Raw genomic sequence first — 16,299 nt, 5'->3', positions numbered from 1 at the left:
TGGGGGCTTTAACTTAGCACATTTGATAAAAGCATTCACTGGCAACTAGAAAAGGTAATAGTTTTATTTTACTGATGCTCAGACTGTCATGTACACTGAATTTATGTGTGAAAATGATGCATCAATGCATATTGATTAGGAAAATTGTCCTGAATTATTAGGAAATGCAAAGTAAGTATCTATTAATTAAACATACAAATATTATGCTTTAGAAGTTTTGTTGTCAACTACTGAAACATAATGAAGCACCTTATGTTTTATTATTCTATTGCAACAATGGTTTGACTAGAGTCATAGAAAAAAATAACTTATATTATTGCCAGAAATCAACATCACTCCTATCCTGCTTTAGTTTGGGTGAACTGTAAGGCTTCAACATGTTCATTTTACATGAATGGACCCTACCTGATGGTCGTTTGGGTTTTCTTCACCCCAAACTTGATTTTGCCTGATAGCTTGTAAATAGCTGTTCCCATAACCCATTTGCTCCAGGGCAGTGCAGCAGGAAGCAAGCTAAGGAACAGGAATTCAACAGGTGCTCCAACATCAGATTCTAGTAACTAAGTATTACTAAATCAGGCAGAGGCAGGCAGAGGCTCAATAGCAACATCCCTATATCCTGCTCTGGTCTCCCCTGCCTAGGAAATGTGTGATTTCATTTTGTGATGGCTCAGACAAATCTGACTTCTAAATGAACATGCAAAATGTATGTCGTGCCTAAACAGCTGAAGCACATGGAAAGTTCAAAGACAAATTTGTATTACTTTTGCATTATTTATCAACCACAGTAAAAAGTGTTTATTGGAAAGTGTGAGGAGGATATACAACTTGGTCCTGCTACTGTGTTGGGAAGTTAGCAAGTAAAATAATCTTTACATGAGAACCTGTGGCTTGGTTCTCAGCAAACAGAAGAGAGTTTTACTGCTGTGCTCATTCTATGGAAAGTATGCCCATAAAGGAAAAATTATTCAAACTATGTGAGGTGTTTAGCATTTTAATTTTTAATCCATCTTTGGCCAGCAGGTAACAAAAGGAAGGAGAACGAAGTTCAGCTATATTTCTCCTGCAAGACAGAATTGAACTGTGTTATTCCTACAATACATTGGTATCAGCATGTCACATCTCATTTATGCTTAATATATGTTTTGTTGGTCTCTTTTTTGCTGATGCTCACATGTCTACATTCCAGTTTGATGCTGAAGTTGCTACAAAGATATTTTTTAACAGTTTCACTCAAAATCTGTATTGGAATGAGAAACCTATTTGAAATAAACAGCCTTCATAAAGCTCTAAGCACAGCTACAAGGAGGTGGGTACCTGCTGTAGTACATCAGTTTTATCTCTATGAAATACTCATAATTTCTGCTTGTTTGTTTATCTGTTAGTCACACTTAACATCAGTCTGAGATTAAAATAAAGTTCTAACCATGTTTCCCAATTAGTGATTTTTAAGGGATCACTATTATTACAGATAAGACAGGATTTCTGAGGTCCTTATGGCCATCCTTTCCCATGAGGGATCTTTGTGTGTATTTTGTGCTCCTTCCCCATTGTGGAGCTACACAAGGCTTAGATTAGATTGCAGTCCAGCAAAGTCCACATCTTCCAAACTCCTGTAAAGCTGTGACTATCCACAAGTACCACTTAAGGTCTTCTGCTGTGTGTGTCTCTGTAGACTCTGCTCTCAATAGGAACAATGGCCATTCATGGGCACAGGTCCTGAGGCCCTTTTTGGAATACACATTTCCCATAGAGAGGATCCTCTGTCATTTCCCCAAGAACAGAAAGACCATACAACCGGCTTAACTTGCTGTCTAGGGAAATTCTCCAAGAAGCACTTGAACTGCAGCCCTATCTGTAAGTGCCACAGCGCCATTCAGGGTCAGCAACCCTGCCCTGGAAACAGGATAAGCTCCTGTAACAGTCTCTATTAAGAGCTACTCGTGGTGACTGAGATAAAACTAACCAGGGTGCCTATGGCACAGACCTGCAGAATCATGAGTTGCATATATTTGGACCTCAGCAGAAGACAAGTGCTTTAATCAAACAATCCTGGTTTCAACACGAATGCTTGTGGTGTTTTGGTTTGCAGGGGTCTTACCGAGCTGGTGTTTGGGTAGTGTGCAAAAAAATTGCCATATTACTCACCAGTTTCAGATTCAGAGTTTTAGATAACAGTTTATCTATCATCTAGGCAGGCAACAACCCAATTCTGCCACATGCAAAGGACATTACTTTTGTAAACAATTTGTACATTAAATTTGTAAAATTTGTTTACATTTGTAAAACAGGAGGGAGTGATCAGCCTTTTGGTAGGAAGAAAACACTTCCCTGAGTGAATCACTAACTGAGAACTCCAAGGAAGGCCCAAAGGAGAAAAGGAGGTATAAAAATCAGCAGCCTGCATGAACCTGGGACTGTTTGGGTCCTGGGAACTCAGGGACCATATTTCTGATTTCATGCACCAGATAGCAAATAATTGGTTAATACATAAATTCAGCTTCCCAAGTGCAAACCAGGAAAGAATGACATGTATTTTAGAGTAAACAGCCTAAACTGGATTTTTTTTCAGTTTCTGTTGCTGGTACCTCTATAAACTTCCAAAATTCTGTCATCTGTCTTAGAGCCTCTAAATACTTTTTTTCAGTATGCACTAATGTTAACCTGTTTGTGCCAGATTGTTTGCTAGATCACTGGTAAACACCAGGACACACACATTCTGTGTCATGGTGATCCCAGCCGGGGGGGGGGAGGTGATGGGGCAAGCTGGGCAGCTCACCAGCCTTCTTGAGAAGTGGAGGGTGACATTGCCATCTAGCTGCACGTTGGAAAACTGGGATGTAGGTGTTAGCATGGATGAAGCATCTGCCACAGAGAAGGTCCCTGACTGAGGGAGGATTCTCCACTCTTGGTGCCAGTGACTGTAAAAACCACAAGAAGAGTCACCAGTTCAGCTACTGAAATCTACTCTGGTTCTCAGATGCTTAAATGTCTTTCAGCACCTGGCCCTAAGTGCCATAGGAGCATAAATCCCATTGGTTTACTCTAGAGTATTAAAGAATTAAAATCAATTTAATTGGTTGATAAATCTTGTTTGTATTTTTATCAATATGACAACAATCAAGTCTTCTTCCTCCTTCCAGTGCTTGCCAAAAGGATCCAGTGAAGACTTGTCACAGGAGACTCTTGCACAAATGTGGGATCCAACATAACCAGCCTGTAAACAGGCTTCTGCTCCTGAAAGCTATTGCACTTATTTTGGCCAGATACTGCTCTGCATACAGTCCTATTTACAGTCACCACTCCCACAGAAGCAGAACACCCACTGTTTGCCAGACCACCCTGAAATAATCACAAAATCTGTTTGCAAACATGGAAGAGAATATTCACTTCATTCAATTGAGGTATGGGTTAAAGCATAAATTTGCAGTAGTGGAAATACTTTAAAAACAAAAGCCCAAGACAAGAAAAATCAAGTTTAGGTTATGTTTACTTCTCACAGTCTCTTTTATCTGTTTCAGCCTCACACCTAGCTGGAGAGTTGGAGCACATCCCCGCCTCAGGCTTTACCATAGCTATCATGATTTTGGGAGCTCAGTATGCCAGTTTTTGGGAGGCAGACTGAGAGGTAGGTACATGGCTGAGCTCTCCCTTCCTAGGAAGTCTGAAATGCCCCTTCCCTGTTAGGGCCCACCTGGAAGTACCTGGGCACAGGAACACCATGCAGTGAGTGTGAGTGAACACAATGCTAGAGTGTGAGGGAAAGGACAGGCCTCATTTCTCCTTTAGTCCTCTGCATACACACACATATATGGCATTCTTTAGTATTTTTAACTTCTTCTGCTACAGCCTAAGAAACAACTTCATTGGGCTGATTACATTGCTTTTGCCCTGAGCTTTGAGATTCCTACTTTTCCATGCCAGGTAGGGATGGGGAGGCCAAGTTCCTCTGTGCAGTAACTCCAATGAATTAGAGATGAAACTTGGCAGATACCTTGATGTATCACCATGTCTATCCTTTCATGACAAACTTCAGGGAGTGCTTTTTGTATGCTTGACCCAGTGAACCACATACCCTTCCCACAGAGTCTCCAGAAAATCTGATGGACCTGGATAGCGTCAGGCTTTACTGACCACATGTACCAGTGACAAAACCAGGGTAACATAGGAAATGTACTTCTTCTTCTGCTCAAGAGCAAAGAGATTGCATTTCTGGAACAGAAAACAAATCTTATTCTTCATTTCTGACCTGCAGTTATGCCACATTCAGAAAAGTGCCCAATAGGTAAAACCCTAGATTTGACCTGCCCTAGAAACCAGCTTAAAATAATTAATTTGCATTTGATTTCCTACAGAACTACTGATTCTAAGCTTACCTGTGTGAGACTGCAGTAGCTGTTAGATATCTCTACACATCATTAAGCAGCACAAGGGAAAAGCAGAGGGCTGAGCCCCTGGCCAGCATCCAGCTCGCAGCCTTGTGCCACACTCAGCCCCCAGAGTCAGGCTGGAGGAACAGATACCAGCAGCTCCCCAGTGAGTCCTGGCTGCTCCACCTCTTCCCACCTGCTGCATAAGGCCAAGCAGCCAGAGGGGTGCCTTGGCACTGCACTGAGCTACACTTGCAGCAGCGATGTGGCAGCAGAGTGGCTAGGACGGTAAAATGACAGCGATGGCCTCTTTCCTCCCACAAGCCTGTCCACAGGCATTTGAACCCCAGCTGCCAACCCAGACACAGTAATTTCTACCAATAGTCTAAAAGCAGCTCAGGCTGTCTTTAAATTAAGTTTTCATATGAAAACCACAAAACACAGCAGCCCACGCTGAATTCCCAACTTCTGATGGAACAGAGCCTGAGCAAGAATGGGGATGTGGGTCTACACATATTCTCACACCTGATTTTCCTTTTGTGGTGTAAAATGCATTTGAAATCCACTTTTAAAAAAATCAAAGGTATCAGATATTACATTCACTAAACACCTGGCTCAGGAACACATTGCTGCATACACTTCTGCACTACAAATGTGATGGAAAGAAATAGCAGAATTTCTGTAGAAAAAGTCAAAAGTTGGTCCAAAGTATTTAGGCAGTTCCACTGCCTATCATGCTGGTATCTTGGGACTTCCACTTGCTTTGGCTGTTATCCTCTTTCCAACATTAAAAACCTAAACAAATGGGTAGAATATCCCTTTGACATAAAAAAAACCCCAAAAGTGAGCTTTCACATTTGCATGCAAATCCAATAAAAATACTGCTTTTGAAAGCATTTACTCTAGTGCCCTCTATTGCTGAATCCCCAAAATAGCCAGCCTTATGGATACTCACAAAGCAGCACTTCATTTTGTTTTCACTTTAGGAGAAACACAATGAAAATACAACAGGAAAGAAAAGTATCATTTAGCTTTCTCCATCTGTACACTCCCAGAACTGTGTGTTCCTGACCAGACCTCTTCTTCCTGGAATTAGTAACAATCAGGAGTTCTGAGTTCACAGAGGAGATGGACCACAGAAAGACAGTCCTGAGAGCTCAAAGAGCTCCCTGCTTTACCTGGCCACAGCACTGGGATTTGGAGTTAATTCTGAATAGTTGCTGAAGGATCAATGAAGGATCACTCCATTAGAGGGGTTAAACAGCAGTTATATCCTAGCAGGACAGAAGCCAGACTTTTAAGTGACGGATCACATGAAATTTAAAAGCTTTGACTTTCTGCCAAACAAAACCTGAAGTCTCTTCTGTTTAAATGTGAGATGAGAAAAAAGTTGATGCAAACCCATCAAATTAAATAAAGTTTAATACAAAAATAGTTGCACTTGTGCAGATCACCTCTCTCATTGGGTACAGCTCAATTCTAAACCTGCTTTTGCATGCTGCATCCAAGCTTGGTCTATGTTTACATATCAAGCTCTAATGTTACATTATCTCCTTAAAACAGGTAATTCCACACTACTAACTTATTAATGTTACTCTTCATAAATGACCAATTCACAGCTTTTATTTTGGGTGTTATGGGTCATCATGCCAGCCCTGACAGTGAATCTAGAAACAGCTGTACTGGAGAGGTGCTCAGTTTAAGGCACAACAGTTGGTCACTGTCTTTTCTTTTGCTTGTCTTCCTACTAGTGCTGAGGGCAGCAAAGAAGTGCAGTGGAGAGAAACAGCATCTTCCAGCTGCTTTGGCCTGACATTGGCAAAAGAAAGAAGAAATGAAGCAGAAGTAAAATGAAATCCTCTGAAATAGTTCAGAAAGAGAAGCCTGCAGTAGACATAGAGGGTATTAGCAATTAATTCTTGGTGTTACTGATGTTCTGCATGTGTTATATTAATTTTGGTAACCTTCATGCATGCAGCAATTGAGTCCATGAGATATAATTCAAGCTCTGAACAGACTTTTTGCCTTAAATTTATCACAGACTTACGAAAATTCTTAATACCTTCACAGGTACAAATCAGGATTTTCCTTTGGATCGAAGGCAGATTAGACAAAGAGATTTGTCTTGTCTAATTTAAAACTGGTAGAGCCAAGAAAAATGAAATTTACTGGGATGATGTGATATTCATCTCAACTAATTATCTGAGAAATGGAATAAAACAACACATGATGCAATTTGCAAAAGCCACATGACTGGCTATGAATGAAAACCACTATAGAGAAAAAAATGCTGTGGGCTACTGGACACAGAATGTACTTCCCCTTGAAAAATTCAGACTCACAAACAACACAAAATTTAAACAGTAATTTAATGGGTGGAGAGTTACCCAGAAATCAACAATAGCAAGAGAGGTATTCATATTCCCTAGGTTTCATCAGTATTGCACTTGAAGACCACAAGAACAGATAGACTGAGACCAAAGATCTACCTAGGCCAGTAGCCTGTCTTGAGAAGAGCCTGCCAGAAGATGATTAGGGAACACATATGCAAGAAAAAGGGTGACTTAGGAGTGATATTTCCCCCTTACACCTTTCCATTCTCAGGCAATCTGCAATTTAAAACAAATTTACGAAGCAGAACCTGTATTTAATTTAAATAAAATTTAATTTAAATAAAAAAAAATTTTTATTTAATCTCTCTTGATGGCTCTTTCCTCCATGAATTTATCTAATCCCTTCTTGAACAAATATAAGCATTCTAGTTTCCTAAACATCCTGTGCCAGCCAGTTCCACTCCCGAGTTACATGTGTGCATGAAAGAGTCGCTCACTTGTCCATTTCATGATGTGGCCCTGACTTTTACACTATGAGAAATGGTAAAATAACTCTTCTGTTTGCAATTTTCCACACTGCTCTTATTAGTACAAAAATATATTCTATTTAAACTGCCTCTTAACAAGGGAAGAAGCCCCATAGGAGTTTACTAACCTCTTTGAAAATTAAAAATGTTTGCTTTTGCCTTCAAATACTATTGTACCCATTTTAAGAGGGCAGGATGACCAAAGTGCTTCATATGATGTGCAAGCACAGCACAGTTTTCTGGGGGTTTACTTTAGTTTTTGAACAATAAGATGAGTCTCTTCAGAGAACTGTCCACTTGATTAACTCTGTTTTCTGTGTAATAGGAACTAAACTAGAAGCCCACTGCTCTACATCTGCAGTCAGCATTTTCCCCAAATGGTTTAGTTCAAATTCATCTATGTATTACTGCCCAGTTAGTCAGTATGACTTCTTCTACTGCATTTTACAATTAACTTTGAGTGATCCTGATGATCTGGCAACATTGACATCCCACATCCATCTTTTTCATTTTGTTAAAAGATGTTTTTGTGTTACCAATTCCAGCACAGTTAACTTTCTAGCTATGTAAGTGGACTTTCAAGCAAATCATACAAGGAAAATCACATATATATATAAAATTAAAATTAAAAGAGATAGGAAAAGCACATAGATGTATGTGAGATACTCTTGAAAAGGAGACCAGAAACTAAAATCATACTTTCACAACACAGAGGATTTTTATATGACACACTTTCATCAATAATCCAGTTGCTTGGCCTGCAAGGGCTGCACTGAACCCAGACACTGCAAGGGCTTCACTGAACTGTGGGGATGACCAGGTGAACTTTTTTCAGCTAAGCAAGAAACATGACACAAAAAAATCACCCATCTCGGACCAACTTGATTTCTGTAATTTTTTTATTATAATGGTTGCAGAAAAAGCTGAGTTTGACACTGGGGCAGTTTTGCAAAGTAAAAAAATAAATTTAAAAATCAGCAAGCATTGTGCTTTTTATGTTTGCCACAGGATTCTTTTTTGAGCAGGTCTAAAATCTGTTTTTTCTATATAAGCCTGAAAAATATAATAAAATTTTATATCAATGCAGATCACAAAATTATCTCTTCCAGGGGGTGCATTAGTTGCTTAAGGAGAAACTGCATGAAACAGTAAGAGTTGTGAGATCTGAGCCACAAAATTATCTCAGACTAATACTTAATTGTTAAAAATTATCTTAAACCCTGAAGCAAGAAAATTTATGTGTCTTTCAAAGCTTATACTGTAGCTTCAATTATCATAATATTGAATATTCTTATTTTTCCAGACCCTCTTTAAATCTTGTTACGTTCCTGACCTCAGCAGTATCCTCTGGTAATGAGTTCTACAATTTAATTACATGCTGAATTAAAAATAATTTTGAAAAATCCTTTTATCTGCTTTATATTTGTCACCCCTCACCTTATTCCTGTGCTATGAGACAGAGAAAACAGGAGTTAATTCTCTATTTTTATTTTTTGCATCCTTCTATAGTCTTATAATGGCCCTTCATATTTTTTCTGATTCCTTTGTCTTTCAATATCTCTCCCATGTATCATGTATCATGTATCATGTATCCATGTATCTATCATGATAAAGTACATATGTACTTTATCATGATAAAACTTCTAATCATGTGATGTGCCAACATAAATTCTCCTACGATGTTGTAGGAAAAAATTCAAACATATTTCAAAGAAGTGAAGGCTCCAGAACCCTAAACACTACATCTCTCATTTAAGCCTCTTATAAAATGTTATGTACGCTTCATTAAACTAAATGCAGTTGAAGGATAATCAGTTAAATTTGTATATTCTGAACCATGTTTATTTTTTAATCCTTTAGTAAGCAATATAATCAAAATCAGCTACTGAAGAGCAGCTGCAAATTTTTCTTCCTTCTTTTAGAGCTTTGCAAGGAGCACATCAGCTGTAAGCAAAAGCCTGTGGTCAACAATCCCAAAGTATCCATCCATGGACAGGCTGAAAAGCTACAAACTTTTAGGAACACCAACCTAATTATGCTTTGACAGCTCTTTCTAAATTTGTGTCAAGTGCACCTTTCTGAACACAGTGACCTACAACAGTACAAAATTCATTGTTACACTTAAAAACTAATTTTTTGCTTTGGCAGATTTAGTTTCTGGGTCAAGCAGAGAGGACAAGGCATCCTGAGACATGGAGTGATAGAAGCAGAACAAAAGCAACAATTCTGAGGGCACTATGCAGAGGCACAGTGCCCATCTCTTGGTTCACATGATGAATAATACCACAAAAAATCTATTACAAAGCATAATAGAGAACATAATCTCTGACCTTCCTAACATGTCCGAATCATGAAATTTTCTCTTCTGTTGTTGTTAAAATGTTAATTTATCTATTAAAGCACAAGCAGCTAAAAACTATCAGTAAGTATGACTGCAAGCTTTAATTGCCAGCTGGGTTTTTCATCTGTGGAACAAGCCAAGTGACACAGAATTTTCTGCTGGGTCATCCTGGGTCCTAGTTCATTCTGAATAAAAAATTCTGTTAGTGCCAGTCCTGGTAAAACCCATCAGAAAGACAGCAACAAGTTGGATTCTAATATGCTGGAAGCAAGGCTAAATCACAGTGTACCAAGGGATGGTAGTCAGTACTGCTCAGGGTAGGCTTTTGTCTTGAACAACTCTCTCAGAAGGACAGAAGGGCAGAAGAGCAGAAGGGCATCTCAGTAAAGAATTACCAAAACGTGATGTTTTAGAGTTAAGGAAGTGGGTAATTTTGTAATTCATAAAAAACTGAAGGGAAATTGTGGACACTGAAGAAGAAGGCAGAAATGTTCATGGACTTCAGGGTAGCTAAGGTTTTGTGTAACCTGCAGTCTTTGTACAGACTAAAGAGCAATCAGGAGCTGTGTCTCCTCCCCTGCGAGAGGAGCACCAGGACTTCGGCTTCCAGTTTATGAGATTGGCTTCTGTAAACTTACATGAAATTTGAGTTGAATTTTCACACTGAGATTTTTTCTGCTTGGACTAAACCTTCTGCTAAAATGAGGCATTTCCATCAAACCCACAATTTTGGGACAAATATCTCATTGCACATGTAGCAAAGGACTTATAGGGCACTTCAGACAATATTTATAAATTCAGTTCAAAAGAGATGCTAGAACATACACTTAAATGATTGTAAAAAGGCAAATCTTGTTCAAAGCACTAGATGTAGAGGAAGGCAACCCACAAAGAGCATTATTTTTAAAGCACTCAGAGTTCATCTCATTTCTTGTTATAAGTCATGGATGCAGTCATTTTTTTTGCAGTACTAGGGAAAAGGACAACTTGCATGCAAACATTTCCACATGTGTGCAACCCAGCTAGCAATTAAAGCTCTCAATAACATCTATTGATAGTTTCTACAGTAATAAAAGAGATGCAGGAATGATCTGATGTGTTATTAGGCCTCAGGATGATTTGACACGTTAGGAGGACTTGAGATTACCCAAAGAGAGGTTAGCTAAAACTCTAGGTTCATCAAGGAAGGTTTCATACAGACTTCAATGTGCTGAGATTTCCTTCTGAATATCTGAAATCTGTGGATTCCTTCAGAAGAAGTCACGTGTCATTCAGACATGGAGCCTAGCAACATTTCTGTGACAGACTTCAGATGGCACATCCCCTTTCAAGAGTCACAGTTCTGTTACCTGAAATACAGCACTAAACTGCTCAGCTGAGGAACTTACCCAAATTCTACCCCATGCAAATACAAGCTTGCTATGAATGTTGCAGAATTGACAAGTTCACCATTCTGTCCCAAAGAGTCCCAAACAAAAGAAAACTGACCTTGGACCATTAGTCCCGTCAGAAGAACAGAAAGAACTCAGCTTCCCACGCTATGGCAGTGCACGTTATTCCAAACCCCTGAGAACACACCTCAGCCCCAGCCTTCACAGACCATGCTAAAGAGACAAAAACAGTATTTGGGCTTTAAGGGTGTTTATGAGAATGTTAATCTGAGAGACAGAGTTTTCTGCCAGGCCTGGACAAGGATCAGATCACTGAGTTGTGAGGAGCACTGCCTTTACTAACTGGTGAGCTGAGCTGTACTGCATTTCAGCTGATAAAATGGAAGAGAAGGCAAGTGCCTCACTGCTGAACACAAGCCTCTCTAAGCTGCCCATCACTTTGTGTGAACGCTGGTGCAATGTAGTAAGTTCAGTCTTTGCACATTCTTCTAGATCAATTAACAGCTCAAGGCAATTCCAAATAATTTTCAGGCAATTATTTGAGTCATATTAGAGCTCCTATATACATCCCTAAGGGAGAAACAGGGCAAAAACAAGATACCAAATATCAGCGATGTGAATAAATTATTAAGCTGCAAGGGAACTCTGTCTGAACAAGCCTGATGAACCTTCTATTGCATTTCCAGAATATTTTTACAGTTTTGCCTAATGAGCCTCCAAGAATGAAAAAAATGCAAACAATTCTGGCCTGGAAAAGTTAACCACTTCAATAGAAACATATAATTTTTAAAATTATTTATTTATTTAGCAGGAAAAATGTCTGGGGAAACGTAGCAACAGACTTACCAGGAGATTTCCAGATAAGTTTTACCGTCCTTCTCCTCGAGCTGCTCAACGACTTGGGAAACCAGTAGAAGAGCCGTGCGATCCTCCTGATGGTTTTGCTGAGGTCGTTTCTCACTGCCATGGCTGAAAGGGCTCCAGAGCTACACCAGGAACAAGAGGCACATGTGCCCAGGCGAGAGAGGAGAGCCCACGAACAGCACGAACAGCGAGAGCGCTCGCTCTGAGCTCAGCGCCAGCCAGCACGGCTCAGGAGCACCTGTTAGCCCTAAATCCCCTCCCTCTCCGTCACGCTGCTCAGAGCCCTCCAGACCTCCCTCTTTATTACAAGAAGCAGCTATATTAATAGATGCTTCAGCTAAAGAAAGACCAGTGCTTTGGAGTCTTAACCTGCTACTGTGTTTCCAATGATGTTAAGACATGTTTTCTGCTGAAAGGCTCTGAAGGGCTCCTTTGTTCGTCTCTAGCTACCTTTTCCAGGATGAAAACAAATAAACACCAAAACTGACAGTGACAAGTCCTCTTTCAAAATTCCTTAATGTAAATCAACAGAATTTTCTCTAGAGAGAGTGTCTCTCAAAGACTTTCTTCTGAAAGTTCTGAGCAGCAAATTTAACAGAGATTTCTGTGGAAACACACGTTGTTCAAAATGTGAATTTCCTCTCAATGGATTTTAAGGCAAACATAAGATTCAAATCATTCACTGACACAATTTATTTAAGAATTGAGCATCTATCAACATATCACTATCCAAAGAAATTAACAGCATCTCAGTACATAACCTACACATGCTCCAATCATGGTACATATTGAATCGTAAATCCAGAGATGCTATTCACTAAGCCCCCTGCAACATTTATCACAGCTTCTAGTATAGACTTTTAAACAGCAAGACAATGTAACCATTTCCCAAGGATCATTTCCTTGACTATGTGTCCAGCTTCTCACATCTGATTTGATTTTTTTTCTTCTGCTAGATCTGAATGGCAGAAATCCCTGGAAAATCAAGACTAATGTCATTACAAAACAAAGGTCCTTTTGAATCAACCTTTAAACTACAGAAAGTAAGGGCTTTGTTACACCAGCTATGTTCACAGCATACAGTTAATAAATATTTTAGAATTCACAATGTATTTTTCTACACTAAAATATGTGAAGTATTTAACCCCATTTTATACATCTGACTTTTTAAACATACTACTGCTTCTCAGGACTGAGCTACTGGTTTCTGATTGCATTTCCTGTTGTCACAATGCCTCTGAAAACAAATAAACATTTCCATTTACACTGTAACTCTCACAATTCTTTAGCCAGTGTCAGTGAAAAGAGCAGAAGGCAGGACACAGACCACTGGATTTTGTCTCTTGTTTGAGCTCCACCCTGTCATACCAGAAGGAATTTAGTAGCAAAGTGACGGTTTTAGCACAAGTAGGAGGTCTGTCACTCAATTCAGAACAGGCACGGAGCAGAGTTAAAGGCCCAACAAACAACTTGTTTCTCTCAGGAAATAGCAGGGGTCTGAGTGTGTATTGGCATCTGCCAAATACAAGATTTCTTTTTTTTCTGAAATTTATACGTATAAAATTTTATGAAAATCAAAGTGGCATTAAAAACCTTGTACTAGTTCAGACCATAAGAAAATATGTGATAAATTGACTAGTTTTGCAATTTGTCAAAGAATCCATATAGATATATATGTCCTTTAGCAGGATATGAAGGGCACAGGAATTCTTTTTTCTCTTTACAGAAAATGCTGATACAGTATCTTTATACTGGTAGTTTGTGAGGCTTAAAAAATACTCAGTAAAACATATCCAGCTGGAACAATATAAGGGGATAAACTGACTTTGCTAATGAGAATAACAAACGTGTGGAAGTTTATACCTTACAATGTTTAGTGAAACAAAAATAGGCAAGAGCATAGAACACTGTGTATTTTTCTAAAGCAAATAGAAGCTAGTCTATACAAAAAAAAAGTCATTGGGATGAATCTGAGTTATACTAAACGACAAACCAGGTAATACAGATGAGAACACAGATCTGAATTTAAGCTAAACTGAGCAGCAGTGCTAGTTAGAAATCAATAATTTCACAACTTCTCCATTACTTTACATTTTTAGGCCATAGTTAGACCAAAGTGTAAAGGTAATGAACACCAGCCTGTCTCCCACAGCTTAGGGATCAGGGGTGTGTGATGATGATGGGGGTTCCTTTCAACCTGAACTGCTAGCTTTAGAATAGGAGCCACTGTGCTCTGCACAGGAATGCACAGCTCTCAGCTGGACTCGGGAGAGTCCACAGAGCTAAGACAACTCTGATTCCTCACGTTACACTGAGGCATTACTAAAGTTAAGAATTCACTGTATGAGAAAGGTACTGCACAGGGCTGCATGTGTACCTTTCAATCTACGCTGCCAGAGAGACTGTACAGAGATACTTTCCAAGGAGGAGAAGAGGACCTGAAATGTGAGCAGACTCAGACTCTTGATCCCTGCCTCCCTTTAGGGAAAAAAGCCATGTAAGGCTTTTTTCTGCAACAGACTTCAACCCCCAGGTCATACTCTGCTCATCTAAGCAGTGTGTGAAGGAGGGGAAAGAATGACTGCTGCCTTCGTTGCTGTCCCACCTGCCTGGGAAGGGAGGTGAGCAGCTGTCCCCTCTGCTATGCAGGCAGCCTCTGACCTCCTACCTCCCCACAGAAGGGCAGGGGTCAGAGCTCAGTGGGCCCCTGTGCAGGGCAGAAATGCCCACAGAGGGTCCATGTGTGGGGTGCCTGGGGTGCATGGCAAGTCACCACCTTGGCAGGAGAGATGGGCCCACCACATACACTCTACATCTGCCTCCCAACCCACTTTCTGCACAGCAGCAACCTGTGCACACAGCTGGAAAGCAAAGGGGTGCTCGTGAAACAGCAGTTTAGATATGTCCCTGTTTACCCTACAGAGCCCAAGAGACCAGCTGAGAACAGAGGGGGATACACAGTGACCCCGGGCTGCCTTACTGCAGCCCTCCCATGCCCGCTGACGGACCTGAAAGAACTAAAAATACCCCAAACAAACCTTCATCGCTACAACAAAATACTCTGAAACTAACTGTAAACAACCAGCAGTGCTTGACTGGAAATATTCTCTTGGGGTGTGCAGAGTTTATAAATTTTAAAAGCAAATTCTTTGCTAACAAGCATTTTTAGAGCAATGCAGCAGTGCAGAGATACCATAAAAATGAAATCTAATAATCAGAGGAGCACACACAGTGGTGCCAGATGTGGGGCAAATGCAGAATGCTCTTCCAGAGCAGAACATTTTTCCTCAGTGAGGACTTACTTGCATTTCCACTCCCCCCAGCTCTTAGGTAGCAGATGGCTGGGATGAGTAAAGGCTTTCATTTGCTTTGTCTTCAACTGGAACTTCTCCATTTAGTCTGGTTTCAGGAACAAAGATCCCCCCACACCTGTTCATAAGTAAGAACCGTGTGTAGGAAAAACTGAGCGTAACTAAGGAATATCTGCCTGTCTGCACTGGCAAATGTCCCTATTAACTAGGCTGAAAATGAGGTTTTCCTTTCCTTGTAGGCAATAAGATATTGGGGAAACAAGGTGGTGCCTTTTCCAACCAATGTGGGTGTATGTCACTATGCTATATGCCACACACACGCAGTTCAGTATGGGGAAGTATACACAGACCAGCCTTCACAAGGATATTTTCCATATCAATGGACTTTGAATTTCCAGAGAAGGAAGAGACTTCCAGAGCTCCATAAACTGCTTCCCTCCACTTTTTTTTTTTTTTTTTTTTTCCCTGACAGAGATCTGAAACAGACCACAGTATTTTTGCAGTCCAGAACGGGGTTATGCAGAGAAACACTGTACCCATGCACTGGAACAATGGAATGTGTGAAATATATTTACCTAGAAATTATAAACAAAACCTGCACCCTTCCTTAAATTCTGTTCAGCTATATGCCAGAGTAAATTTTATCCATCAAAAAAAGGGCCCTGTCTAACTAGTCCCTGGGCTTCAGCATTACTGCATTTCCACAACACTGTCAAGACACAGCATCACTGATTTCATATCAAAATGTAATTTATAACATCATGATGTGTGACAAGGCTATGCAGTTACTAGGAAGTTTATAAAGAACACAACTACCGAAAGAAAAGAAACAAAAAACTGCTGTATTTGACTTTAAAGCAGCAAAACTAGCACAATACTTCCAATTTCCAGCTCAGCTGTTCATCCCTCCCTAATCCAAATAACTGGCTATATTTGTGAGGTTTCTAAAAAAACCTTTTGATTCTCAGCAGCTGCACATACACAAAAAGAAAGGACTAAAAATTAAACAGTGATTGGCAACCTGCAATTTCCAAAACCTTGCCTCCTTTTGAAAGGTAGTAATTGAAGAACTGTAGTATTCAAACTGATGTGAAATACATCTGTTATCACATTTAATGATCTATTAATGACTTTTTTGGAGAATAATTTGATTTCTCCCCTT

General features: G+C 39.9%; 1 protein-coding gene across 1 annotated transcript in view; it reads right to left on the bottom strand.

The window, feature by feature from the left end:
• RASSF3 (Ras association domain family member 3) overlaps positions 1-12,048 on the bottom strand; it is a 93,364-nt gene extending 81,316 nt beyond the window's left edge. Inside the window, exon 1 of the mRNA XM_015627372.2 lies at positions 11,809-12,048. Within this exon, the coding sequence (XP_015482858.1) occupies positions 11,809-11,929 (121 nt within the window). The 5' untranslated portion in view covers positions 11,930-12,048. The remainder of the gene's footprint in view (positions 1-11,808) is intronic.
• Positions 12,049-16,299: the final 4,251 nt, after the last annotated feature.

Source organism: Parus major, chromosome 1A, assembly GCF_001522545.3.
Source record: "Parus major isolate Abel chromosome 1A, Parus_major1.1, whole genome shotgun sequence".
In the NCBI taxonomy this organism is placed as follows: Eukaryota; Metazoa; Chordata; class Aves; order Passeriformes; family Paridae; genus Parus; species Parus major.
Note: the sequence above shows the minus strand (reverse complement) of the source record. Positions and strands in the feature narration are given on the sequence as shown.